A 26837-nucleotide genomic window follows, 5' to 3' on the forward strand; every position below is an offset into this window, starting at 1 on the left:
CACTTTTCCAAAGCTGAATGAAAACTTTGACGAAATCAAGATAAGCTTAGATCTATCTAAAAAAAAAAAGGCTGGGCCTTTTTTTGGAATAAAAAGAAAATGGTTCTCACAGAAAAATCTCACAAGAATGTAGGATTTTCATACAAGAAGTGGAATTTTTTCTATGAGCCACAAATGTATTTACACAACATGGCACTTCAGCAATGTCAAAAGTCTGTAGTTGAACTTTTGGGTAGAGTGGTTACAAAAATGATTCAGAAATAAATGCTGCAAATTTTAAGCAGAATAAATGATAGAACCCTAGCTTCATAGACTAGAACATGTACTTTCTCTACTTAAGACCTAATTAAAAACAAAGATATTCAGCTATAATCAAATTTAGGAAGGAAGGGAGGCAGAGTTTCAGCTTTCAGTCAGAGGCCAAAGCCTGGAACACAGAGATAACACTGTTAAACTAAAGGAAAAATCTTAATGAGTTAGGGGGAGAGAGCCTTTCATAATTCTAATAAATACAGTTGAAGAATCTGAGGATACAAACTTATTTTTTTTAATTTGAACATATGAAGAGTACAGAGACTCACATCTCAAGTTACTCTTGTTTGAAAGCATTTTAGGGGGCTGGGCAGTGGCTCACCTGAGTAAGCTCACACAGTATCTGTATCATGTGCAAAGACACATGAGCAAAGGTTTAAGTCCTTGCCCCCCATGTGGGGGGGTGCTGCTGGGGAGAAGGTTCAGGAGCTGTGAAGTAGGTCTGCAGGTGTCTTTCTCTCCTGTGTCTTTCTCTACTTTCAATGTCTTTCTTTCCTAGTAAAAGCAAGCAAACAACAACAAAAAGGAAAAAATGTCCACTTTGAACAGTGGATTCATGCAGCTATGGCAATTAGAAAGGAAGGAAGGGAGGGAGGGAGGGAGGAAAGAAGAGGAATTTTAAAGGAAACCAAGCCTACCAATTCCTCCCTGCTAATGTCAGACTCTGTATTCCCCTCAGAAGTAAAACCATTTGTGCTGATTACTCAGTTTGGCTTCTTGCTAGGCAGGGAGTATAGGCCAAGAGGAGGATCAAAAGTAGGAAGAAATAAAGAGGGGGAAATCAAGAGAGGGAACTAACCATTAGCCCACTCCCACTCTGTTCAGTTTAAGCAGGGCTCCTGCCTGCTAAATTATCAACCTGATCTGCTAGGGGTGCTTGCATGCTGGGCTAATGGGGCATGGAGCTCAAGCTGAACTCATTCTGAATTCTGCTGAGTGCCTTCCAGGGCTGAGCACCTGCAGATGCTGGGGTAGAGCAGTTCTTTCTCCAACAGCTGTTCTCCCTGGGAGTTCCTGCCAGTGCCCAGCAGCCAGGACAGGACAGGGAGCCACTGAGGGGTTCCAGACGGCCCACACAGTGTAAGTGTGCAGTGACTTGGTAGAAAAAAATCAATTCCCAAAAAAAAACTGCTGTGGTGAGGGGATTAACAATATTGCAGTGATTATTCACCAAAAAGTCTAGAAAAAGAATTTCCCTGGCATACTGGTGACCCTTTATGTCTTTTGGGAATTTACTCTTATGGATTGTATTGGATTGCCAGGAAAAGTCATGAGATACTTCTCTATGTTTCCCTATGCAAAAATGCTTCTTGACTTTTCCAACAACCCAGTATTTTCATGTTCCAAGTCAAGGGCATATATTGTAGCAATAACTGAAAGGAGAATGGTCACTGTGCCTTTTCAGGCTTTCTCCCCAGTTCATCCTCATTATTTGTATCAGAGTTTATGCTATTTCTAGCTTTTGTATCACAAAGGGGCATGCACACTAGCTCACAGAACCTCTCCTGCAAATGTGAAGTCCATTTTGAAAATAGTCACACCATGGAGAAATAGAAACTCTACCTCCTCATCTCAAATGGATCCCACTAAGAAATCCTCATGTGTTAAGGCTTTCAGAATCTTTTAATTTTTTAATTTATTGTTACTGTTTTTCACCAGTATGGTTTATGGTGGTGCTGAGGAATGAACCTGGGACTTTGAAGTCTTAGCCCTGAAAGTTTTTGCATAGTGATTATGCTATCTTCCCCCCTTCCACCGCATAATTCTTATCTTTTAATTGTGCTTAGTTCTCTTTTTTCCTCCTATTTTTTCCCCCTGTAATTCTTTGTTCTGAGTGTTCTTTGAAATCTTGACTTCCTTGAAAGAAAGTTAACTATCCAATTCAGGAACTATTTATTACTCTGATGAATAATCTTTACCACACAAATGCCTTCTAAAACCTGACCTCTTCACCTTTCCTGTGAGCAGGAGTGTTAATGTCTTACAGACCAAAATAAACATTATGGGGGGGGGGGAGAGATTGGAAAGACACCTTTCTTTCACCCTCCCCCCCACTCACACGCCTTCCCTACCACTTCCCTGTGTTTCACCCCCTCAGTTCTCCATACCAAGAATGTACTTTGAAATGTGGCCTAAGTGAAAGGACATGCAATTTCCTTGCCACTAGGTCAGATGGAGAGGTTTCTAGTACAGATTTCCTCCCATAAAGCTAATGCCTCAAAATATGCCAGAAAAGAAACATGCCAAAAGAAACCATCTTTCCTTAGTTGATTCAGTAGGAGGAACAATACAAGTATCAAGAACAGGGACAGGAGAGCCAAGCCATGGAAAGTGGCCATCTGTGATTTTGGGGCCTGGTGCAGCTGTTTCTCATTGAAAGGATCAGCTGCTCAGAGCAGAGCTTGGGGAGGGGGGAAGGGGAAGAAGCTGTAGACAGTTGAATTCATAACTTCCATTCCATCTCTCAGTGCCTCCAGTCACAATTCTCAGTACCAACCTGTCTGCCTTTTTCTGGTGGATACTTTTTTGCAGCACTGAAATGGAGCAGCATTTTAAGAAAATGTTCCAGACCAAAGAGTTTCACTCCCTACATAAACGTTATTCCCCAGAGGTGGGTCTTGATGGAAGAGACTGAGGTAAAACTGGTGAGCACTGGAATGTCTGCCTCTTTGTTCTGACACAAGCCCTGAAGTATGCTGGGGGTCAGCACTTGAAACAGACCAAAGCAGATGTCTGCTGGTGAAGAATGTGTGTGAGAGAGAAGCCAATGACATGGTTGTCCACCAAAGGCCTTTGCTGGGATCCACACTTTCTCTGTTCACAAGTTTCCTCACTGAAGCCATTATGGGCACACAATAAGAAATACTGAAGTGCACAGGAAGAACTCTCCAAAAGCTTAAGAAACAATATTTTCCAAGGAAACACTGTGGAGAAGCATGAGTTTTGTACAGTGTGTAGCCAAGCTTTGCATGTCATGGTATTTCACTAGGTTGATCTTTTGAATGCAGTGCAAATGAATGGGTGAACACTGTGGTCACCAGTTCTCCAACATCTCTGTGTGTGTATGGGGGAGTAGAAGGAGTTGCCCAAGATAGAAAGTCAGTTTCAATACCAGCTGAGTATTCACTCATTTAATTCAGTTTTCACACTATTTACCTTACTGTAGCATCAAGTTCCACTGATCAGAAAATTGGTCCTATTAGACTACTTCCCAAGGTCCTCCTTCCACTTCAGAAGCCAGTCACAAATTCTGACTGCCACTTATGTGCTGACCTGGTCCTAGGCTGGAAGTTCCTGTCTCCTTAGGTTCACTGAATTTTATAGAGTAGCTCACAGAAGCCCACAAAACACCTTACATACTGTGTTACCTATTATACTAGGATATAACTCCAGAAGATCCAGCTGGAAGAGATACATAGGACAAGGTATGGGGAAATGGGTACACAAGTGTGTCACTGTTCCCAAATTATTTATATGCTCACTAACCAGGAAGAGCCCCCAACCACAACCTCTTGGGTTTTCATGATGGTTTCATTGCATAGGCATGAGACTGACTAATGAAATCAATGGCCACTGGTGATTGACTGAACACAATCTCCAGCCCCAGAACATTCCCTAGAGATCAAGAGTGGGACTGGAAATTCCAACTCCCCTAATCACAAGGTTGTGGCCACTTTGCAATCAGTCCTTCGTTAACATAACAAAAGACACCCTCCATTCTTGACTCCAGGAAATCCAAGGGTTTTGATTTATCTCCGCTGGAAACCAAATACAAAACCCAATAGCACAAGGTAGGTAAAGACAAGAAAACCAAATAGAGAAAAAGCCTTTCCCTAGTTTCAGCAACAACGGCCAGGGTTGACCTCCAGTAATTAGGAAGTCACACAGCTCAAAGGACTTGCTTGCTGGAATGAAGCATCAGGAAGAGAGTGGAAATTATAGTTACTTAGCAGGGGTCCCTGAGACCTCTGCTGCAGAGGGAGGAGGCTATGCCTAGTATCCTGCTACCAAAGCACCGTTTTCTCCATACCCTGCCCATGCTTATTCCGGCACAGCTTTACATTACACAGCACTCAGCCCAGATTTCCTTGTGCCATAATGAAGACATCAGATTTGAAAGAAGAATGAAAGTCTTCCAGACAAAGAAATAAAATGTGCTTGCAGGTTTTGTATTGTGTACTTCAAGTCACTATCACTTGGAAGTGCTACTGTTCTCTTTCCTTCACACTGTCCTACAACAAATGCAGTCTGGAAATTTAGAAAAACAAGTGCTGAGTCAGAGAGTTCACTGGGTAGGGGATGTGCTTTTGCCATATGTGTGGTCCAGGTGGCACAGAGGAGTACTAAGGGCAAAGGCTGAATATCTAGTGCTTTTCTCTCTCTCTCTCTCTCTCTCTCTCTCTCTCTCTCTCTCTCTCTCTCTTTTACCAGAGTGTTAATCAGTTCTGGCTCATAGTAGTGCGGGAGATTGAACCTGGGGCCTTGGAGCCTCAGGCATAAGAGTCTCTGCATAACCATTATGTTATCTACTCTTGCCCTACTAGTGTGTTTCTTCTCTTTGTAGCTCTGCCTCAATGAAAAATGTTAGGCTGACATTTTCATTGAGACAGAGATACAAAGAATGAAATTGTATATGCATGAGACCAAGGTTCCATAAACACACACATAGAAAAAATGATTGCAAACATGTGACAAAAAGGGAAGCCTTCTACACTATTGGTGCGTATATAAATTGGTCCAACCCCATGGAAAACAACTTGAAATTTCACTTCCTCAAAATATTATAAATGTATCTACCATATAATCTGGCATTTCCTTTCTTACTTTTCCATCCAAAGAACACGTAAAACACCACTGTGAAGAGATCTATGCAAATTTGTATTCAATTGGACAAACAACAACAGAGGAGTGGTTAAGGAAGTTGTGGTATACATGCACAATGGAATACTACTCAGCAGTAAGAATGATTTTTTTTTTTTTTTTTTTTGGCTTTCACTTGGTTAGAACTTTAAGGAGTCATGCTAAGTGATATAAACCAAAAGGGGAAGAACAAATACTGGATGATCTTACTCAGTGATAAGACGAAGAGTCAACGAGGGGCCAAGTGATGGTACACACATTACCATGCATAAGGATAAAGTTCAAGCTATGGGTTCGGGCCTAATGTCTTATACTGGAGGAAGATGACAAATTGATGGAGAACATGGTATGCTGACACCTATCATAGGAAGATGGGAAATTGTACAACTACAACAATAGTCTTGTAAACCAACATTTCCCTAATAAGGTGGGACCTGGTGCCCAGGTTGGGGGACGAAAGTGTGTTTGTAGACACCGATCACAAGATGAGAAATTATATGGATGTGTCAATAACTGTATTGTAAACCATTAACCCCCCATAAAATGATAAATAAAACATTTAAAAGAAAAAGAATATTCCAGAATTAGAATCAAAACAGGAAAGAAAAGTAACTAGCAACTATTTAATCTTACTTTGGCTCTGCTCTTGCATTGACCCATTTTTCTCTCAACTTCACTGGCCATATATCCTGTATTATGGTCACCTGTGGATGACAGGTGGCTATGTTGATAGAATATGTCCTACTACTCAATGCCACTGGTGGGGTTTTTTGCTCCCCTTAAATGTTCCTCTTGAAGAAATAATCAAATTAAAGAATTTTCTAGACTTTTGTCATTCATCTTTTAGAGCTACAACAGGAATGAGGTCTATAAAACATCTTTGCTCTTTGGCTCCCTCATTCCAGGGTCCCCTCACATGCTAGCCCCTCAAAAACTTTTTTATGCCTTTTCCTCATATCTTGGACTAGGCATCTCTTTCATTAGCTTGTGTCTGAATTATATGCTTTTATTTATTTACTAACTTTTTTTTTGGCCACCAGGATTATTGCTGGGGCTCAGTGCCTACATGATTCCATTGCTCCTGGTGCTCATTTTGTTGCTTTTCTTTCCTTCCTCCAGACAGAAGAGGGTGACAGAGAGAGGAGAGGGACCACAGCACTTCACCACTTAGGAAGAGTCCCTCATCCCTACCTCTGCTACCAAGGCTCCCAGGTAGGCTTAAATCTGGGTCCTAGTGTATGGCAACATGTATTCTACTGGGTGAGCCACTTGCCAGCTCAAGCTATATGCTTTTATAGTAAGCTGGCATTATAGTAAAAGAAAATGTTTCTCTGAGTTTGGGATCAGCTCTAGCAAATCAACTGAACACAAAGAGGGTAACCTGGGAAACCACAGTCTATATTCAGACAGAAGCCCAGGTGACAAGCTGGACCTGAGACACATTTGAAATATAGGACACCCAGCAGATGTCCAAGAGTTGCTTGGCATGGGTGAAAACTCCATATGCTGGGATTGGAGTCAGAAGAGCTGAGAGTCCTGGTGGTTCTGGCATAGGTTGACTGAAGCCATGACCTTACCTGTTGGCCAGAAGCTGGGACCTGGTTCCAGAGGGTGAGGTCAGGTAGATGGCCAGGTCTCCCCTCCGGGGGTGGGTGATGGTTATGCGTACAACCACATGTTCCAGGTAATTGACATGGCGATTGGGGTTACTGGAGCAGCCGGAAGCTTTGTAGATGGAACGCACCACACTGTTAGGGCGAATAGTCCTACAATAGAGAGAGACAGTGTTTCAGTAAAGTGTATGACAAAGCTTGGTCATGTGTACCTACAGGCCTAATAATTAATTAGATAATTACACAAAAGGATGCGAGCAGCAGCCAGTTGCTGGATATGAACTGACACACTGCCATCACCCAAATGACTGGGCCACTGTAAGGGTGAAGACTGGTTCAGCAGTGAGAAAGCGACAAGTTGAGAGGACAGAGAATTAGGGGTTTTAGCTTCACACAGGAGTGATATCAAACTTCAGTGGTGGGGACCAGGAGCTTAAACCTCGATCCCTATGCATGGTAATGTGTGCTCAAGTAGGTGCACCACCACCCAGCACCAGAATCTGGACTTGTAACAACTTCTTAGTTGACAGTGATGTATCCTACCAATGGAGTAGGTAGCGCTGTGTAGTGGATACCTGAGGACAAGCATGGCCTTGGCCCAAATCTCTAGTCCTATATTTCCTTTCTCTATAACCTGCAGGGCCACTTCTTTCTTTCCAACAGATTTCTTTCCTCCTCTCCAGCTTTGCCAGGTGCCACTGCTTTCTTGAAAACAGGGGTCCAAGGGGCTATGCAATAGCACACTTATTACCATGCACAAGGAACAGGGTTCGAGTCCATGCTCCCCACTGATAGATGGTAAAAGCAAATGGTAAAGCAAGTCTGCAGTTATCTTTCTCCCTCTCTGTGTCCTTCCCCCATCTAACTTTCTTTTTGTCCTATTTGATAAAATAGAAAAAAAGGCCACCAGAAGCACTGGATTCTTAGTGCCAGTATGGAGTCCCAACAATAACCCTGGTGGCAATTAAAAAGAAAGAGGGAGTCCGGCGGTAGCGCAGCGGGTTAAGCGCAGGTGTCGCTAGGCACAAGGACCAGCGGAAGAATCCCGGTTCAAGCCCCCGGCTCCCCACCTGCAGGGGAGTCACTTCACAGGTGGTGAAGCAGGTCTGCAAGTGTCTGTCTTTCTCTCCCCCTCTCTCCATTTCTCTCTGTCCTATCCAACAACAATGACATCAATAATAACTACAACAACAAAACAACAAGGGCAACAAAAGGAATAAATAAATAAATAAAATTTAAAAAAAACTCCAGGAAAAAAAAAAAAGAAAGAGAAGAAAGAGAAGAGAAGAGAAAAGAAAAAAAAGAGAAGAGAAGAGAGGAGAAAAGAAAAAAAAAGCCAGGGTTCCAGTCACATTGGTATTAGTTCAAATTCTGGGATAATTGAGGTTTTCCATCTAAGGGATTGTGTACAGGCATAAATTTCAGTTTGAGACTACTACTAAATCCTAGAATGACATGTCTCCATATTTAGTACCCTTTTATTTTCAAAATTATGTCATGTAATAGTGTACTCATTCTGTATTTTGGTCAGTTTCTCCACTAGAGTATAAACTCCATAAGGACAAGAATCTTACTTTATGCCCTTCTGTTTCTAATATCCAGCTTAGGAGTTACTATCTAGTAAGTACAAAAGTATTTAATGATGAATGAATTAATGAAAAAATCTCCTGTCTAGTTTTGGCTCAATAAATAGTAACTTTTTCTTTCTTTCTTTTTTTGCCTCTAGTGTTATTGCTGGGGCTTGGTGCCTGAACTATGAATCCACTGCTTCTGGCAGCCTTTTCTTTTTTCTCTATTGTTATTGTTGGATAAGACAAAGACAAACTGTGAGAGGAGGGGAAGACAGAGAGGAAGAAGACAACTGCAGGTGGGGATCCGGGGGCTCTAGGATCCTTGTGTGAGTCCTACCTAGTGCTTCACCTATGTGCGCTTAACCTGGTGCGCTACTGCCCAATCCCACCTCACCTCCCCCCCCCCTTTTTTTAATGTTGCTATGGCTTTACTACTGTGGGTCACCTTTTAGCCACCTATACATCCCAATCTTACATTAGGAAAATTTACACAAGGCTTTAGCTGTCATGTGCAGCAAAGGTTGTCTTAAGTGCTTGTGTTGGCTGCTGTCTTTCAGGACAGTGTGACAATGCCTTTGTGGCAAACATTACTTGATTTGACGGTCGGTGCTCTCCACACACACGTGCTGCTGAGGAACTGTGGTCCATTTCTCTGCTTCCATCACCATGGCTTCTGCATCCATCAGTCCAAATCCATAGAGATGGCTCACTGCAGAAGGTGAAAGGCTGGTTAGCTTCATACTGGCTAAGTTGTTCCTAATTATATAGGTGGAGTTACAATGTCACTCTACAGAGAATCTACAGAGATCCGTATGGGATCCTAACATTTTTTTAAATAGCAATAACTTCAAAACAAATGAAACAAGCAAGAACAACAAAAGTGAATGAATATTATTCTTTTACTAGTATCCTGTTATTTATAAACTGACAAGCACTAGTACATATTTTTATATTGAAGTCTCCCAATGACCGTAAGATGTTAGTGCTATTATTTTCACTTGTGAGGGAGAAAACTGAAAATTTTTCTCTCTCTCTTTTTTTTCTCCTGCCAGCTGGCATTTCTTTTTTGTTTTTAATTCCTTTATTGGGGAATTAATGTTTTACATTTGACAGTAAATCCAAGTGTTTATACATGCATAACATTTCCCAGTTAGAAAACTGAAATTTAAACATCTGTGACCATTAAATGTTTTTCCTCTCTAAATTTATGTAACTGTAATTATTTGGTTAATCTATGTGCTCTTTCATCCATCCATCCATCCATCCATCCATCCATCCATCCATCCATCCACTAACTCACTCACCCATTTACCTATTTATTTCTATGTTTTCATGTGCCAGGCACTGTATCAGACATTGCATTTGTTTTGTTTTTCATGTCACTGGGGCCTCACCAATCCAGTCTACCTTTTTAAAATAGAGATATGTAAGAGAGAGAAGACAAAATAGTACTGAAGCTTCCTCTAATGTAGTGGGAGCTGGGCTTGAATCTGGGTGATATGCATGGCAAAGCAAGGTATTGTACTTTTTTTAGAAAGGGAGAACCAGAACATCACTATAGCCTATGTGGTATCAGTATTCTAACTCAGGAACCCATGATTGAGGGTCAAATACTTTATCCACTGTGCCACCTTTTAGGTCAGATGGTAGATTTTAAAAATCTATGCAATCAAGTGAACTGCCAGTTGTCCCAATGTCTATGAATCTTTCAACCTAAATTATGTTCTATTCTGGTTGATGGCAATAATTGTGTCTTAAACATCTTTTTATGATGTACAGGATTTAGTAGAACTTTATATGTCAAAATGGAAATATACAGCACATAATACTGGAAAACTATTCAAGGATTCAGAACTATAGATCTATTTCTTCAACTTGCTAATTAAATAATTCCTGGTAAACATGATGAAATACTTAATCTGCAATTTCTTGGCTTAGGACACTAGGATTTGCTCCTGGTTACTAAATTAAGTACTCTTACATGACCCATGTGAGAAAATCTGTGTGAAAATCTAATGAATATTATGATAACACCAGGTGCTCAGAAAAGACATAATAAAATTAATTACATCTACTTTAGTATGCCAAGGATATACGTAGGATTTTATATATGTGCCTTTCCTATTTTATCATAAATTAGTTTTCTTGATTAAAAAGTAATACATTGAACTTTTCAAAAACAAAACAAATGAGCAACAACAATAAAACAGAAGCAAAAAAAAAAAAGACTGTGAGAACTACTGTGGTTGTTGGGAGGGTAGGGGCACAGAACTTTGGTGGTGGGCATGGTGTGGAACTATGCCCTATAACCTTACAGTCTTGTAAACTACTTTTAATTACAAATAAAAATGTCTTTAAAAAAAGAATGTTCACTGTTAAAAGAAATTGTCAACACATCCAAAGAATAATAATTAAAAAAAACCCAAAAACCAAGCGCAAGGACTGGCATGAGGATCCCGGTTCGAGCCCCTGGCTCCCCACCTGCAGGGGAGTTGTTTCACAAATGGTGAAGCAGGTCTGCACGTGTCTCTCTCTCTCTCTCCCCCTCTGTCTTCCACTCCTCTCTCCATTTCTCTCTGTCCTATCCAACAATGGCGACATCAAGAACAATACAACAACAATAAAAACAGCAAGGGCAACAAAAAGGAAATAAATATTAAAAAAAACAACAACACAGTACTACCACAAATTGGTAACTGCAATAAATTTTGTATATTTAGTTTTGTTTGAATTTTTACATGAAACAATTTCTCCTTTGTAGTTACAACAGAGACAGTGATCCTAACAATACAGAGCAATTATCATGTCTGAACTTAGAGAAAACAAATTTTGAGGACTTTTGGTTACAGTGTATATTAATCCTATGTTCTCATTTGTCACTTAACTATTAACCTCTATGATTTCACCATGGACATTTTAAGGTATTTCTGTCCTTGGAGAAGTTGAATGTATTGCCAAAGATGTTATGTCAGACATTTCAACTCCGTATAGTTCACACATATCCACTTGATACAAATGGTATCAAGTATCAAGATTTTAAAAAACCAGCACAGGAAATAAGATGATATATTTGAGTGATATATAGAAAGAATAATAGGGGAATAGGGTAAATGGGGGGGGGGGTCTCAGGGCTGCAAGAACTTGGAACAGATGCAGGTTTGGACTGCCTGGGCTTCAGCTCAGCTGTACTTGCTCTTGTTTCCTCCCCCAATTCAACCTAATAACTGTCACCCTCATAGTCATTAGGACATAAATTCACACAGAGAGTCATCAGATAAATGAGCACTTCTTATCTATTAAACAACCACTTGAGTTAAATAGAAAAGCACCTTGAGTCTTTATGAAGGTCATAAATTTGTTTCCTTTCCCAATTTTTTTTTTTTTTAAGATAGAGATACAAAAGCCAAGAGAGAGAGAGAGAGTGTGAAAGAGACCACAGCACTGAGCTTCTTTCAATATGGTATGGACGGGGACCAGACCTGAGTTATGCACATGGCAAGGCAGAGCACTATCCAAATGAGCTATTTCACTGGCCCTTCTGATCTAATTCGTACCACCCTCAATCTCATATAAAACTCATGAGTGGATACTTATGAAAAAGGCTGTTGAACTCCAGTTAAACTAAAATGGTAGGTCAACAACAAAAAATACATTAAATGAGTGAAATTAGATTAAGTCAGTAGAGGTCACTAATGGAGATTTCTAGTACTTTAAGATTAAGTTCTGCTCACCAGAATAAAGTTTGTTATCTTATAGATCTCTTCCTAATTAAATATTTAACTTTCTTTCCTGGGGAAAACTGTCTGCGTCCCTGAATACTGGACACAGACCCTTTGTCTCTGACAATGGGAGCTTGTCTGTCTGGGTTTCACGCCTGTTTCTGTGTAGACTGTTTTCTGTGTTGGGTGTAGCTTTGCTATTATTGAGCGGGAGGGAAACATGGGTGTTCTCTACTTTGTATTTTTTTATTTTTTTTGGTGAGAAAGGGGTGCTAGAAATCTGTCATTTTTATATACTTTGACTAGAAGTTATATGTTTGTTTTTGGATGAGTATAAATGAGATGAAAAAATTACAAAATGAATGTGCTGGGCAGATTAATTTCCCCCAATTTTGGTATCAACAGGGAAAATATTTTGGAAACAAAATTATTTGAGATATAATCAATACACACAACCATCTTTTATATGATGTAAATAGGATTTATACATTTAGAAACAATGATTATTTTTAGTGATCCTTTCTGGCCGTAGTCTGCCTTGCCCATCACTGTCACCACGAGGAATATGATTTCTCCTCTAGTCACAGAAGAGCATTTGGGTTAAAGGAGAAGTTTCCTAAATATTTTGTAAGTAAAGTGAATATACCTGACAGGAGGAATTAGGCTTGATCATTTCACAGTATAGAAGATTTACAAGAGAACTGTCAGAGGAGTTAGGAAGTGTGCTCTTTTTAGCACTATATTCTGTAAAATCAATCTGAGCGCTCAAAATTTGCTCAATTATAGAACCAATATTTACATTTAAAGAAGTCATAATTGTTGCAAATATATCATGCAAACAACTGGTTGTGATATAGCCAATACCTAAATAAATAAATAAATAAACAAGAACAACAAAACAGTTAAAATATTTTATTTATTTATTCCCTTTTGTTGCCCTTGTTTATCATCATTGTTGTTATTATTGTTATTGCTATCATTGCTGTTGGATAGGACAGAGAGAAATTGAGAAAAGAGGGGAAGACAGAGAGGGGGAGAGAAAGATAGATACCTGCAGATATGCTTCACTGTCCGTGAAGTGAGTCCCCTGCAGGTGGGGAGCTGGGGGCTTGAACCAGGATCTTTATGCCGGTCCTTGTGCTTTGTGCCACCTGCGCTTAACCCCCTATGCTACTGCCCGACTCCCAACAAAACAGTTTTACTTATACACTTTTCTCATGCCAAGTTCCAAGCAAACCATTGTTGGAAAGCAACTCCATGATGATCAAGTATCAAACAAGCATTGGGCAAAATGTAAAATTCTATGAAGTTAGAGACATATAGCATCCAGTTAAATAGGACAAACATCCACTACCAACAGCAACTGTATAAATAGCATGGGAGAATACTTAAATTTTGTCTGTAATTGGGAAAAAAAACAAAACACTGTCAAGAGAACTGTAAATCAGTTACCTATACTGACTATTCAGTGGTCATGCAGCCAATTTTTTTTTTCTATAAAAGAGACATTTCTTATGATTGGCATGACTAAAATATTAGGGTTTCCCTGAATTTTCTTGATGTTGACTCAGTTCTGAGTCCTGGAGAATCTCTCATTCATGAGTAAACTGGTAATGTGGCCACCTTGAGTACTATTATGGAGTTGCTCAGACCTCTCATAACCTCTCATAAAATACTTAATGAGAGAGAGAGGGAGAAGAGGAGAGAGAGAAAGAGAGAGAGGAAGAGAGAGAGAAGGAGAGAGAAGAGAGATTAGAGATTAGAGCACAACTCTGTCATATTAAGTACCTAGGATTGAGGCCAGAGTCCCATCATTTATTACAAACTATCTAATAGCTAGAGGGAGCACAGGCATCTTGAACACGTGTTACACACACACACACACACACACACACACACACACACACACAAACACACACACACACTTTTTTTTTTTTTTGCCTTCAGAGTTATTGCTGGTGCTCAGATAAGTTAGAAACAGAGGTGACGGAGAGGGAAAGATAGACATCTGTGAAGTGCCTCTCTAGAGGTGGGGAGGGGAGGTGCTCAAACTCAGATCCTTGCTTGGGTCCTTATGCTTAGCACTATGTGTACTTAGCTGGGTGGGCCACAGCCTGACCTGTCTAATAGTTGCTTTTTTTTTTTTTTTGATGCACAAGTCATCAAAATATGAAACACAATGGATACAAAAGGTTTAATATTAAAGTTACCAATTTTAGTACAGTTTACCAATATGAGTTACTAATTTATCACACTAATTATTGTATTATTAATATGACTGTGAAACACAGTAGTCAACACTAAGTCAAAAAAGAAATGCAGAGAGTGGATGGGCAGTGGTACATTCAGTTGGGCACATATATTACCATGCACAAGAACCATGATTCCCCGACCTACAAGGTTGCAGGGGGTGCTTTGTGTGAGGTAAAGCAGGTATTCAGGTATCATTGTCTCTACTTTTCTATCTTCCCCTATCCTCTCAATTTCTACTTGTCCTATCTAGTAAAATAAAAGGAAAATAAATACTGGTTGCAAGAAGCAGTAGATACCTAGTGCCAGCACTGGACCCCAACAATAATCTTGATGGAAGAGAGAGAGAAGAAAAAATTATCCTAATAGTATGAGAATAATCGTATCATTAGTTTAACTAAGAAATAAGTATGCCACTCACTGTGATTGCTATAAGTATAAAAGGATCTCAAGAGAGTAAAATCAGTAACGAAGATAATAATGTGAAAGAACCAATTAGATTTCTGGGTAAGAAAGTACTCCATAAATTTATGTAAACCTATATTCATAGTAACACTGTCTTTAATAGCCCAAATTACCAACTTAAATGTCCAACAAGATAAGTGGTTAAGACAGTTGGGGCTGGGAATATAGCATAATGGTTATGCAAATAACTTTCTTTTTTTTAACATTTATTTTATTTATTTATTCCCTTTTGTTGCCTTTGTTGTTTTATTGTTGTAGTTATTATTGTTGTTGTTGTTGTTGGATAGGACAGAGAGAAATGGAGAGAGGAGGGGAAGACAGAGAGGAGGAGAGAAAGATAGACACCTGCAGACCTGCTTCACCGCCTGTGAAGCGACTCCCCTGCAGGTGGGGAGCCGGGGTTCGAACCGGGATCCTTATGCCGGTCCTTGTGCTTTGTGCCACCTGCGCTTAACCCACTGCGCTACAGCCCGACTCCCGCAAATAACTTTCTTTGGTTTTCAGGCCACTGGATCAATTCCAAGTAGAACTCAGGTCAAAAAAAAAAAAAAAGTTCAGATGGTGGTAGGCCTGGCTTCCGTAATTGCTTCCCCGCTGAACATGGGCATTGACACGTCGATCCATACCCCAGCCTGCCTCTCTCTTTCCCCTCAGGAGAAGCGGGGCTTCAGGACCCATAATGACCCTGGGTCCATACTCCTAGGGGGATAAAGAATAGGAAAGCTAGCAGAGGAGGGGATGGGGTATGGAGTATGGTGGTGGTAATTGGGTAGAGTTGTACCACTCTTATCCTATGGTTTTTGTCAGTGTTTCTTTTTTATAAATAAAAATAAAAAAAAAAATAAAAGTACTGATGACTATCCCGTAAAAAAAAAAAGTTGTGGTATACATCACACACACACAGTACTCAGCTGTAAGAACTGATTAAATCTCCTCCTTGTTACAGGCTGGCTGGAACTTGAGGGAATCATGCAAAGTGAGAAAAGCCAGAAGGAGGAAGAATACCAGATGATTTGACTCTCACAAGTGGAATTTAAGAAACAAAGGGAAAACACAGTGTTGCTATGCTTCACATTAGTTTGGTCTCATCCCTCTGCCTCTGGGAGATTGTGGTTTAACCCCGCAAGTTTGGCGCGCCCCCTTCTCCCCACCCCCTGGCCCTCTACGGACTTAGAGAGTTCTTGCCACGGCTGCTGGAGGAGAAAGATGCAGGACAGATCTGTGTGGTGATTGGTTTGGGTTAGTTTTTGAATCGTTGCTCGTGAATAAAGAAATACAGTTTCTCTGCCCAGCTGTGTGTCCTCGAGTCTGTCTACAGCCGCGAAGCAGCCCGGCCTGCTGGAGCCCCGAACTTTAAGGACAAATGGCGCCCATGTGGACCTGACCTGTGCATCCCCCCAGATAAGTGAAGACTTTGCCTACCTATCTACAGTGGCCTTCTTTTCTGCTTGTGAAGAGGTTTCCAAAGGCCTCCTCCCTTTCTTCACGAGACTGTTTCGCTGTTTCTGGAACATTTATCTCTGGACCACTCTGTGGTTTCCGCCCAATGCCAGCCTGCATGAGCCGGTGCAGGGCACTGGGCGTGGGCTCCCCCCACGCTGCTCGGCCGCTGAGATCAGGGCAGCAGGCATGGCGAGCAAGGCTACAGCCCATCATGGCCGCCACTCTGGGGCACCTCAGCCTGCGTCTTCTGCACGGCCGACTCGCTCGCCCTCCTGCTATGAAGTCTGGGCAGATCCTGGACCACCTGGAGACTGCGGGCACCCTGCCGAAACTGGGACCCCTGGCCGAGATCCCCAACTCAGCTCTGAAGGCAGAAAAGCTAGAATACACAGAGATTTCTGCAGAGATCACTACCTACCATTCGTTGAAGTGAAGTTGCCCAAGAAGCCACCGCTGGACAACTCCCCGGACAGCTAAGACAGTATAGATCTAAATTCGTGTTTAAAATGACATGTCTTCGTAACAAAGGTTTCTCTCCCTGTATATTAAAGACCATGTCTACGTGTGTGTTTAAAGTTTGGTAAATATTAACTTTAAGGTTAAAAATGTAACTTTAAGGCTATATTCTTACCAGAGTTAAATGAAAAAGGTTTTCAACATAGTTCTCATAAAGGTAAAATTAACTTACATTTAAAGTCTGAGTTAAAAATTAGTTAAAAATTAGTTAAAAATTAATATATTTTAACTAAGTTAGTCTAAAAAAAAAACTTGCGCACACCTAGGGTGTGTCTCCATCTTCAATGGGTGTAACAAAAGGTTAAATAGACTTATTGATATGTAAAACTCTCAAATTCCTTCTCAATTAGAAATGTTAGATTGCACTATGGTTATGCTAATGATTCTCATGCCTGAGGCTTTTTTCTTTCCATGGTTCTTATGTTTAACTTTCCACATTCTATTATTTAAACTTTAAACAACCTTAAAATCACACTAAAAGACTTCCAATTGTAATAGAGTTATTAATTGTGATAAACTTCTAACCTGCTACAAGTTTTGTTTCATAGTAAGTAAATTGCAGCTGTCAAGTTCTCTACAGAAAAGCAGAATTCCAGCAGCTGACCTTCCTCATACAACGTTCCACCCCCTGGCATTCTTCCGTGGACATCTGCTTTGGACTGGCATTTCTATCGGACTCACTGGTACACCTCTTGGACACTTTGCACAAAACTAACACTAAACTTTATGCACTAAACTTTATGCTGCTGGGTTTCTCAAAGACTGACTGCAGCCAGCTGCCTTGGGACTCTAGGCCATACCCCCCCATGCTAGGTAATGCCCAAAGGGGGGAAAAATGCCCGTCAAGGCAAAAGCCCACAGAGGCAGCAAAGGTTCTTTAGCTGATAAAGCTTTGCCCACAGAGGCAAAAAATGGCCCCTTCAGGCCTTCCCTTGGCAGCACACTGGTTCTTGTTGCTCGCTTACTGTTGGGAACATGTATGAGCCTGATAGAGCTTAGGGAGAACCACCCCCATCTTTGGATGGAGGTCTGAGAAGATAACCTCTTAGTAAGTCTCTCTCAACCAAGGTGAGATGATAGCAATGGCATAGAGAGTAATGCTCCCAGACTCAGAAAAAATGAGTCTGTGATCAGTGAATGAGGAACATCATGTGAAGAGTCACGGGAAGACATTCAAAGAGCTTGTGTTTTGGTTTTGCTTATACGTCCTGTAAAATGATTTTTTTTTTTGATAAAAAGTTTATACAACATTTTGCAATAGCTTTGCAAATTATATATGTGATCTTAGAGGTAAAGATATTTTCATTCTGTAATATTTTACATTAAAGCAACTCGTATTAAATGTATTCTATGAGCTAGATAACCCAGGACAATTAATTTCATCCTAATCTGCATATACAGCATGCACACCAGCAAAAGTTCACAGTTCACAGACCAAAGGCCACTCAAGATCTGCTTATGACCAAAGAATTCACTAAGGAGAAAATATTTGCCATTTGTCTTAAAATCATGCTTATTTGACATCGAAATGTTTATAATAAATATCATGTAAAGTTAAAAAAAATGTGTCTCTATGACTATGTGTCTCTATAAATTGGGTGGCTTTGTCAATGAGATATAATAAATGGACAATTCGAATTTCTGTAAATATTAAGAAGGTTTAGTAAAGTTACTTCATTGATACTTTAGCCAACTGAATACTGGGGAGTGCATTCCCCTTCTTTTTTTATTAATTGAGCTTAAGGGTTATAGTTTTTCTTGTTTGAGCTGTAGCCCACATAAATTTAGAAAAAGTACCAATTGAGAAAAAAAAATGTTTACCAAACATGGGCAGGTGAGTTACATCAATCTGCCAGAGAGCACTAGCTTTTATCAATGGGGATTAGTCTTCAAATTCTGAATAGCAGGATCTTAATTAAACAAAGCAGGAGCCAGTAAAGTGCTCTCACTATGGCAGGTCAAGCGTTAAAATTTAAGACGCTTGTAAAAAATGAAAAAAAAATTTTAGGATATGAGTGACTTTAGGAGTCATCACACACCCATAAATAAAAAAGAAAAATGTTTAGCTTTAAATCTTACCATATGAGCAGTCAGTTATTCATCTGTAGATTGTACCTATAATTATTTACTTAAGAGAAAATAATGTGTACCAAGTTAGAAGTTTAATGGTTAGAATTGGCTTGAGTTCCTTCATATGATTTTAGAAGGCTCTTTATTAAAATATACTAGTATGTTATAGAAAGTCAATACCTAATGTGTTGACATGATAAAATGTTTACTATTTTTTTTTTAATCACTTAAACAATTTTAAACTTAGTTTGTTAGAATCTTTGTTTATCACAAAGCTTATCACACCCTTAGGGCAGCTATAAACAAGGGTGGGTACACAACTTAATTGATCTTTCACTTAAAAAGCTAAGATAAACCTCATAGTTTAAATGTTTAAAAATAAATTTTTACTGTTACATTTATTTTAGATGACAATATTAGACTAAATAATTTTGTTGAATCACATCTGCTGAATAAAAAAAATTTTATCAGGCCAGGAATATCATGTTTAACCCTTTATTCCTGGCAAGGCCACTGCTCTACCCTGACTGGGTCATTAGAAAGCCATTCTAGGTGAGGGGTTTCGTGACGAACAGTGGCGTTTAGAATTGGGGGTGCTGGTAAGATTTAGAATTTTCACCCTCGTGAGAGAGATGCCCTGTAGAGGGGTCAGAACAGATAATCACATTTAAAGATTCTAATAAATCTCTGCCCAATAGGTTAGTGCTGATGTCAGCGATCAAAGGGTGGAAAAGTCCGGTAGTCCCATCAGGATCTTTAAAATCACATTCAGCTTACTAAATCTTATTTAAAACTTAAAACAAAATCTAGTTATTTCAGAGGTTTAACACACATTAGTGAAAACAAAGTTAGCACACAAATTTAGAACAGACATTCTTGGTGAAAAAAAAATTTTCCTTAGCTCACAGCCACTCCCCCCCCACCCCGACCCCAGGAGGGGTGGGTGTGGCCAGAGGAATGATTGACTGTAGTCTTTGCCAATCTGTGGAGCAGGAGCTCTGTGATGTGATTGGCTGCATGGATGGAACAGGCGGGCTTAGTTTACCACCGCGCTGAGAAAAAATTTTGGAAGTTTCTTTTCTGGGCTAAGGTACATTTTAGATTTTTAAAGAAACAAATCATTAAATTGCTATGAAAAGTGTGTGCTGGTTCTCTAATAACCTTTGAGTTAAAGAGACCGTCTTGTTTGATTGATTTCTTTCTTTCTTTAAAGAATAACTTGTTAGCCAGATAATATCTCACTCAGAACTGGTTTAATTGTTTTCTGAGGGCTCTGGCTGTCACAAAAAGCTTATCTTTTGCGTTTTCTTTTTAAGCAGTAAATAGCAGTTTTAAGACCATGCCTAGGTCCACTTTAATGCCTGACTGACTCAGAAATTAGGAGAGGGTATAGAACAAAATGCCACAAAAGTGGGAGAGGAAAAAATTAGGTCAGACTCGTTTAAGATTAAACAGGGGAAGGACACTCAGTTTCTCAGAGCCTGGCCAGGGTTCTGATCTGCTGAGGTTCCTTCTCTGTGTCCACTCCACGAGCTTCCCTGGAGCTTGAAGGATAGGGAGAAGGAGAGAAAGATCACAGGGACTCAAACGAGAGCCTCGGGGTTACCTTCCGATGTACTTTGGTACTGCTTCTTAATTTCCTGGAGTCACAGTCCCAATCCTCTACGGTTGGGCCAGAATTTTTTCAACCAGGTGCTTGGGGTCGGGAAATTCTGCCCCACGTTGGGTGCCAGATTTCGGGGTGTCTCTCTCCTTCTCCGGCAGGGTGTCCTCCAGGGGAAAGGTAACGGGCTGGTTCTTTCTCGCTCATGACAGGGGTGACACAAAGTAAAAGACACCAGGGGACTCTAGGATTCTGGGACTCAAGGACTCAGATTCTAGATTCACGCTAAGAGTCCCCTGGTGTCTTTTACTTTGTGTCACCCCTGTCGTAAGCGAGAAAGAACCAGCCTATTACCTTTCCCCTGGAGGACACCCTGCCGGAGAAGGAGAGAGACACCCCGAAAGCTTACATGTTCCTCCATGTTTGTGCCAGTTTCTTTTTTTAAATGCCTGTATGATATAGGTTTCTGTTCACCCCACACCCCTGATACTATGGTAATTTAGTTAAAAAGAAAAGGGGAAATTGTTGCTATGCTTCACACTGGTTTGGTCTCATCCCTCCGCCTCTGGGAGATTGTGGTTTAACCCCCACTAGTTTCATGCACTCCCTTCTCCCCACCCCCTGGCCCCCTACAGACTTAGAGAGTTCTTGCTGCAGCCGCCAGAGGAGAAAGATGCAGGACAGATTTGTGTGGTGATTGGTTTGGGTTAGTTTTTGAATCATTGCTCGTGAATAAAGAAATACAGCTTCTCTGCCCAGCCGTGTGTCCTCGAGTCTCTGTCTACCGCCGCGAAGCTAGCCCGGCCTGCTGGAGCCCCGAACATTAATGACAACACAGAATGAAATTTAGACTAACTGTGGTTGATTGCAGGAGAGCCAAAGACTAAAGGCAGGCAGGAAGGCACTGAGAGGGCATCTAAGACTCAATTACATGTTGGTGGAGGACACCTATCATGGAGAGATAAGATAAGAAACTATACACATATGACAACAAGGTTTTTTTTAAATGTGTTAAAGTATTTTTAAAATGTCTCCATAAATGTTAGCTAAAATTTAGACTCACATACAATGACCCATGAGGGGAGAGTGGCATTTCAGCTGTGTTTTGGTGTACTTGGAGGATGTAGAAAAGACCTTTCATAAGCCAGGATGAACCTTTATGTTACATGACAGGCCTGTGTGTAGTTCACTGTGGCAGGGAGGTGACCAGCAGCCCTGGAATAGGTGGTTGGTGAGTATAATGTGTGGTGAGCAGGGATGGACATTAGTGGCAAACTCAGCAGGAAACAGAGTGAAAGTGGGAGAATGCAACATCAGTCAATGACCATCAGGTGTCCTCCACCATCAGTCAGGTAGGTGGCTGCTAATTTACTTATAAGTAAACCACCCAAATAAAAGAGGTATGGAAATTCCTGTGCAGAGGGGGGCGGCTACCTGATCTGCAGGGTGGGTAGAAACTCCAACCCAACATCAAAGAGCTGGCCTGCAGCTGGTAGAATTCTTGCACCTTTAGGCTCTTTGATCCTCAATGTGCTGAACCACCTGCTCTGAAATAACTGCTTCCACCAGGCACCCTGTGCTTCCCATGCCTATTAATCAAACCAGGCCAAATATGCAGGCGAGCAGGGAGGATGAAATGTGAGAAGGCTCACAAACACTCCTTAGGCAACCAAGCCCCACTGGTTATAATTTAAATACTTAAGAGCTGTAAATTATAAAGTAAATGCAAACAGCTCAATACGAAGTAGATAGATATGTGTCATTTCAATAAAGATGAAAAAGGTCCACAAAGAATGGGCTTGATCGGCAAATACAGTCAATCAGACAAGATCTTCATGACAGAGAACTGTTAGTCAAGTTTAGGAAGCGCTGTGCAGTTCTTTTCCTCAATGTATTTTATTATACATGGATGAATATGCACACAAATTATCATACACACACAGACACACAACTATCAATTGACCTGCCAATGCCCATGTCCACCAGAGAAGCAATTACAGAAGCCAGACTTCCCACCTTCTGCATCCCATAGAATCTTTGGTCCAAACTCCCAGACAGATAAAGAATAGGAAACTTTCCAATGGAGGGGATGGGATACGAAACTCTGGTGGTTGAAACTGTATGGAACTGCACCTCTCTTATCCCACAATCTTGTCAATAATCATTAAATCAATAATTTAAAAAAAAAGAAGTTGAAAAATAAGAAAGCACAAAGTAGAACCTGTATTGGGTTGGGTGTATTGCACCAAAGTAAGACTCCAGAGTTGGGGGTGGGGTGGTTCAGGTTCTGGAAGATGATGGCAGAGGAGGATATAGAGGGGGATGAATTGTTATGTGGAAAACTAAGAAATGTTAGATATGTACAAACTACCATATTTTACTGTTGACTGTAAACCATTAATCCCCAATAAAGAAAAGAAAAATAAACCTGCATAGTTACTATTAGTTGCTTTTAAATTCTTAGAATTAGGATAAGGGGTATCAGGCCCTATTTCCTTTTCTTCAAGATTAGAAAATAATAAAATCCCAAGTGTTGTCTTCTCTGGCTACTCCTATTTACTTCCAATATGGATATATTAAGCAAGGAATTTGTTTAAAGTAACTAATATCTCAAGAATGGAAGTTGGAACTATTTTATCAGAATAGAGAGACATAGCAATGAACCTGAGGTCATACAATGATCAAAATTGTACTTGCCACCCTCCCCTCAGGAAACTAAGACTGACGACTGAACAGAGATGAGAACAAGATAAAAAAATGTACAAGGACCACCACACCTATGGACATCTAATCTTTGATAAGGGGGCCCAAAGTATTAAATGGAAGAAGGAGGCTCTCTTCAATAAATGGTGCTGGGAAAACTGGGTTATAACATGCAGAAGAACGAAATTGAACCACTTTATCTCACCAGAAACAAAAATCAACTCCAAATGGATCAAAGACCTGGATGTCAGATCGGAAACTATCAAATACTTAGAGGAAAACATTGGTGAAACACTTTCCCACCTAAACCTCAAGGACATCTTTGATGAAACAAATCCAATTGCAAGGAAGACTAAAGCAGAAACAAACCAATGAGACTACATCAAATTGAAAAGCTTCTGCACAGCCAAAGAAACTATCACACAAACAAACAGACCCCTCACAGAATGGGAGAAAATCTTCACATGCCAAACATCAGACAAGAGACTAATCACCAAAATATACAGAGAACTCAGCAAACTTAGCACCAAAAAAGCAAATGACCCCATCCAAAAATGGGCAGAGGATATGAACAAGACATTCACTTCAGAAGAGATCCAAAAGGCTAACAAACATATGAAAAACTGTTCCAGGTCGCTGATTGTCAGAGAGATGCAAATAAAGACAACATTGAGATACTACCTCACTCCTGTGAGAATGGCATACATCAAAAAGGAAAAGGACAGCAGCAACAAGTGTTGGAGAGGCTGTGGGGACAGAGGAACCCTTCTACACTGCTGGTGGGAATGTAAACTGGTCCAGCCTCTCTGGAGAGCAGTCTGGAGAACAAGGCTAGACATGGACCTTCCATATGACCCAGTAATTCCTCTCCTGGGGATATACCCCAAGGATTCCATAATGCCCAGTCAAAAAGATGTGTGTACATCTATGTTCATAGCAGCACAATTCATAATAGCTAAAACCTGGAAGGAACCCAGGTGTCCAACAGCAGATGAGTGGCTGAGAAAGCTGTGGTACATATACACAGTGGAATACTATGCAGCTGTCAAGGACAATGAGCACACCTTATCTGACCCATCTTGGACAGAGCTAGAAGGAATTATGTTAAGTCAGCTAAGTCAGAAAGATAAAGATGAGTATGGGACGTCCCCACTCATCAACAGAAGTTGAGAAAGAAGAACAGAAAGGGAAACTAAAAGCAGGATCTGATTAAATCAAGAGCAGGGCACCAATGTAAAAACCCTGTGGTGAAGGGGAGGGTGGTCATTGGGCTTCCTGGCACAGCAGGGGGTGGGGGGACAGGGGTGGGTGGCGGGGATGGGACACAGTCTTTTGGTGGTTGGAGTGGTGTTTATGTACAATCCTATTAAAATGTAAACATATAAACCACTATTTAATTAATATGAGAGGTGAAAAACTGATGATATGTCTAGAACTTCTTAAAACACAGACTGAGTCTTTTAATACATAGGCTATCTTTGATATGTTCTCTCCCAAAAGCCTAGACCAGGGAGAACAGAAGCAACCGGTGGCACAGCTATATACAAGATGCTGGGTACTATACCCCAAACCCTATCAAAGGGACTTTCCAAAGTTAACCCTATCACCAAATAATGTGATGATAACAATAACTATCCATTGTGTTCTTGAACCCTAAGACAACAGGAACCTCACATTTCCACTACAGAGTCTATATTTACCCCTGTCCTGGAACCTTAGGGTGGGGCCCACTTTTCTGCATGCTGCTCTCAATTCAAATCAAATAATATTGCATCTGCGGATCGCAACCTAATCAATGCAATGAATGCCACCCCAGCATGCTTCACTTCAGACTGTGACCAGAGACTTCAGGTGTGGAATGATGACCCTTCAGCTTCATCACTCGGGTGAGACCTTTCCTTTCATAGTATTCTCTAATTCCATTCCAGGTGTTCCACTCCCCAATAAAGTCCGCAAACCTAGATATAGTCCAGGTCCCCTGAGATAGAGCATAGGTTCACCCGTGCCCACAAACTAGGGGAAAAATATATATCTGAAAGCAGAAGTACACAAGAGCATGCAGGGAATACCTCCCAACACTTCATCTGCACTATTCCAGTCTTTAGGTCCATGATTGTTCAACAATTTGTTTGGCTTTGTATGTTAACTCTCTTTTCAGCCACCAGGTTCCGGATGCCAGCAAGATGCTGACCAGACTTCCCTGGACAGACGACCCCATCAATGTGTACTGGAGCTCCACTTCCTCAGAGTCCCACCCTACTAGGGAAAGAGAGAGGCAGACTGGGAATATGGATTGACCAGTCAACACCCATGTTCAGCGGGGAAGCAATTACAGAAGCCAGACCTTCCACCCTTTGCAACCCTGGGTCCATACTCCCAGAGAGATAGAGAATGGGAAGGCTATCAGGGGAGGGTATGGGATATGGAGATCAGGTTATGGGAATTGTGTAGAATTGTACCCCTCTTATTCTATGGTTTTGTTAATGTCTCCTTAAATAAAAAAAAATGTACAAGGGCCATTTGGTAAAGCAATTGATTATTACACTGACCATATGTCCACAAATCAGCCAAGATAATCTTGGTGTATAATTTGAGAAAATGATTAACAGATTGGGATTCTGAAGAATGAATAGGCAAAATTTTTATTTGTGAACTACTCCTATACTATTAATAGAGTTATTCTTAGATAACTAACTTTCCTATTCCTTTTTTTCTTAAGTGATCATAATAGAAAAGAACAGAAAAGTTAATAAGTATATCAAGTGAGTACATCTTTACTTTCCACAGTTAGTGGTGAGTGTCAAACTATGATTATCTCATCTATCTGTGCATCCAGAGCTTTATAGTGGAATATAGATGAGAGAATTGCAAAGTAAAAATACGAGTGACAACAGAGAAATTATTTTGTGCAATTTAGAATGCTATCATCTCACAGGAAGACAGCTAACATTTATTATATGTTAGACTTCTCATGAACACTTCTTTGAACTCATATAAGACTCAAATGCATTTTAAGTTCTAGGGAAAATAATAATTTTTTTTTTAACTTTCAGGAAAATAGAGTACTAGGTAATAATTACTTGTTAAGACTTGACTTGGAGCTTAAATCCCTGTCAGATTTGGATTTATGGAAATATAATTAGGGAAAAGGGAGATAATGAAACTAGGCTACTTGGGATAGTGGCTTTCTCAAGGAAACTGTATGTCTTGAATTATGTAGACTGATTTAATACAGAGGAATAATTTACCAAAGGTCAAAGAAAGAAGTTGATTGACATTCTAAGAAATAGAATTCTAAGACAATCTAAGAAATAGTGGAAAAATTTAAGCAGGGAACTACTTATTTCAGTGGTGTAGACAACATCATAAACCAGGTTATGCAAATGGTGAGAGTAAAAGATAAATTAAGAGCAATGAAATTTCACAACTTTCACAAAGTAGGAAACTGGAAAAGAATCAATGTGAAACACAGTAATCAAGAAAAGTATATCCTTGATAGCAGAGGTAAGTTTGGGGGAGAAATTTTATTAAAAATGACTGATAATTTTGATTTTTAAATGACTTTAAATGCAAAGCAGAAGGATCGATGCAAGGATCCTGGTTCAAACCCCTGGACTCTCCACCTGCCATAGGGGAAGGGGTTTCACTTCATAAGCAGTAAAGCAGGTATGTATATTTCTCTTCCTGTCTTCCCTCCCTCTCTCAATTTCTC

General features: G+C 40.4%; 1 protein-coding gene across 1 annotated transcript in view; it reads right to left on the reverse strand.

Annotated features, from left to right (window-relative positions):
- Positions 1-26837, reverse strand: part of PCSK5 (proprotein convertase subtilisin/kexin type 5) — a 357422-nt gene that overhangs the window by 34209 nt on the left and 296376 nt on the right. Inside the window, exons 11-12 of the mRNA XM_007536380.3 lie at positions 8948-9065; positions 6750-6938 (exon numbers count right to left, since the gene is read on the reverse strand). Of these exons, the coding sequence (XP_007536442.1) occupies positions 6750-6938; positions 8948-9065 (307 nt within the window). The remainder of the gene's footprint in view (positions 1-6749; positions 6939-8947; positions 9066-26837) is intronic.

The sequence above is a fragment of the Erinaceus europaeus genome, chromosome 10, assembly GCF_950295315.1.
Source record: "Erinaceus europaeus chromosome 10, mEriEur2.1, whole genome shotgun sequence".
NCBI lineage: Eukaryota > Metazoa > Chordata > Mammalia > Eulipotyphla > Erinaceidae > Erinaceus > Erinaceus europaeus.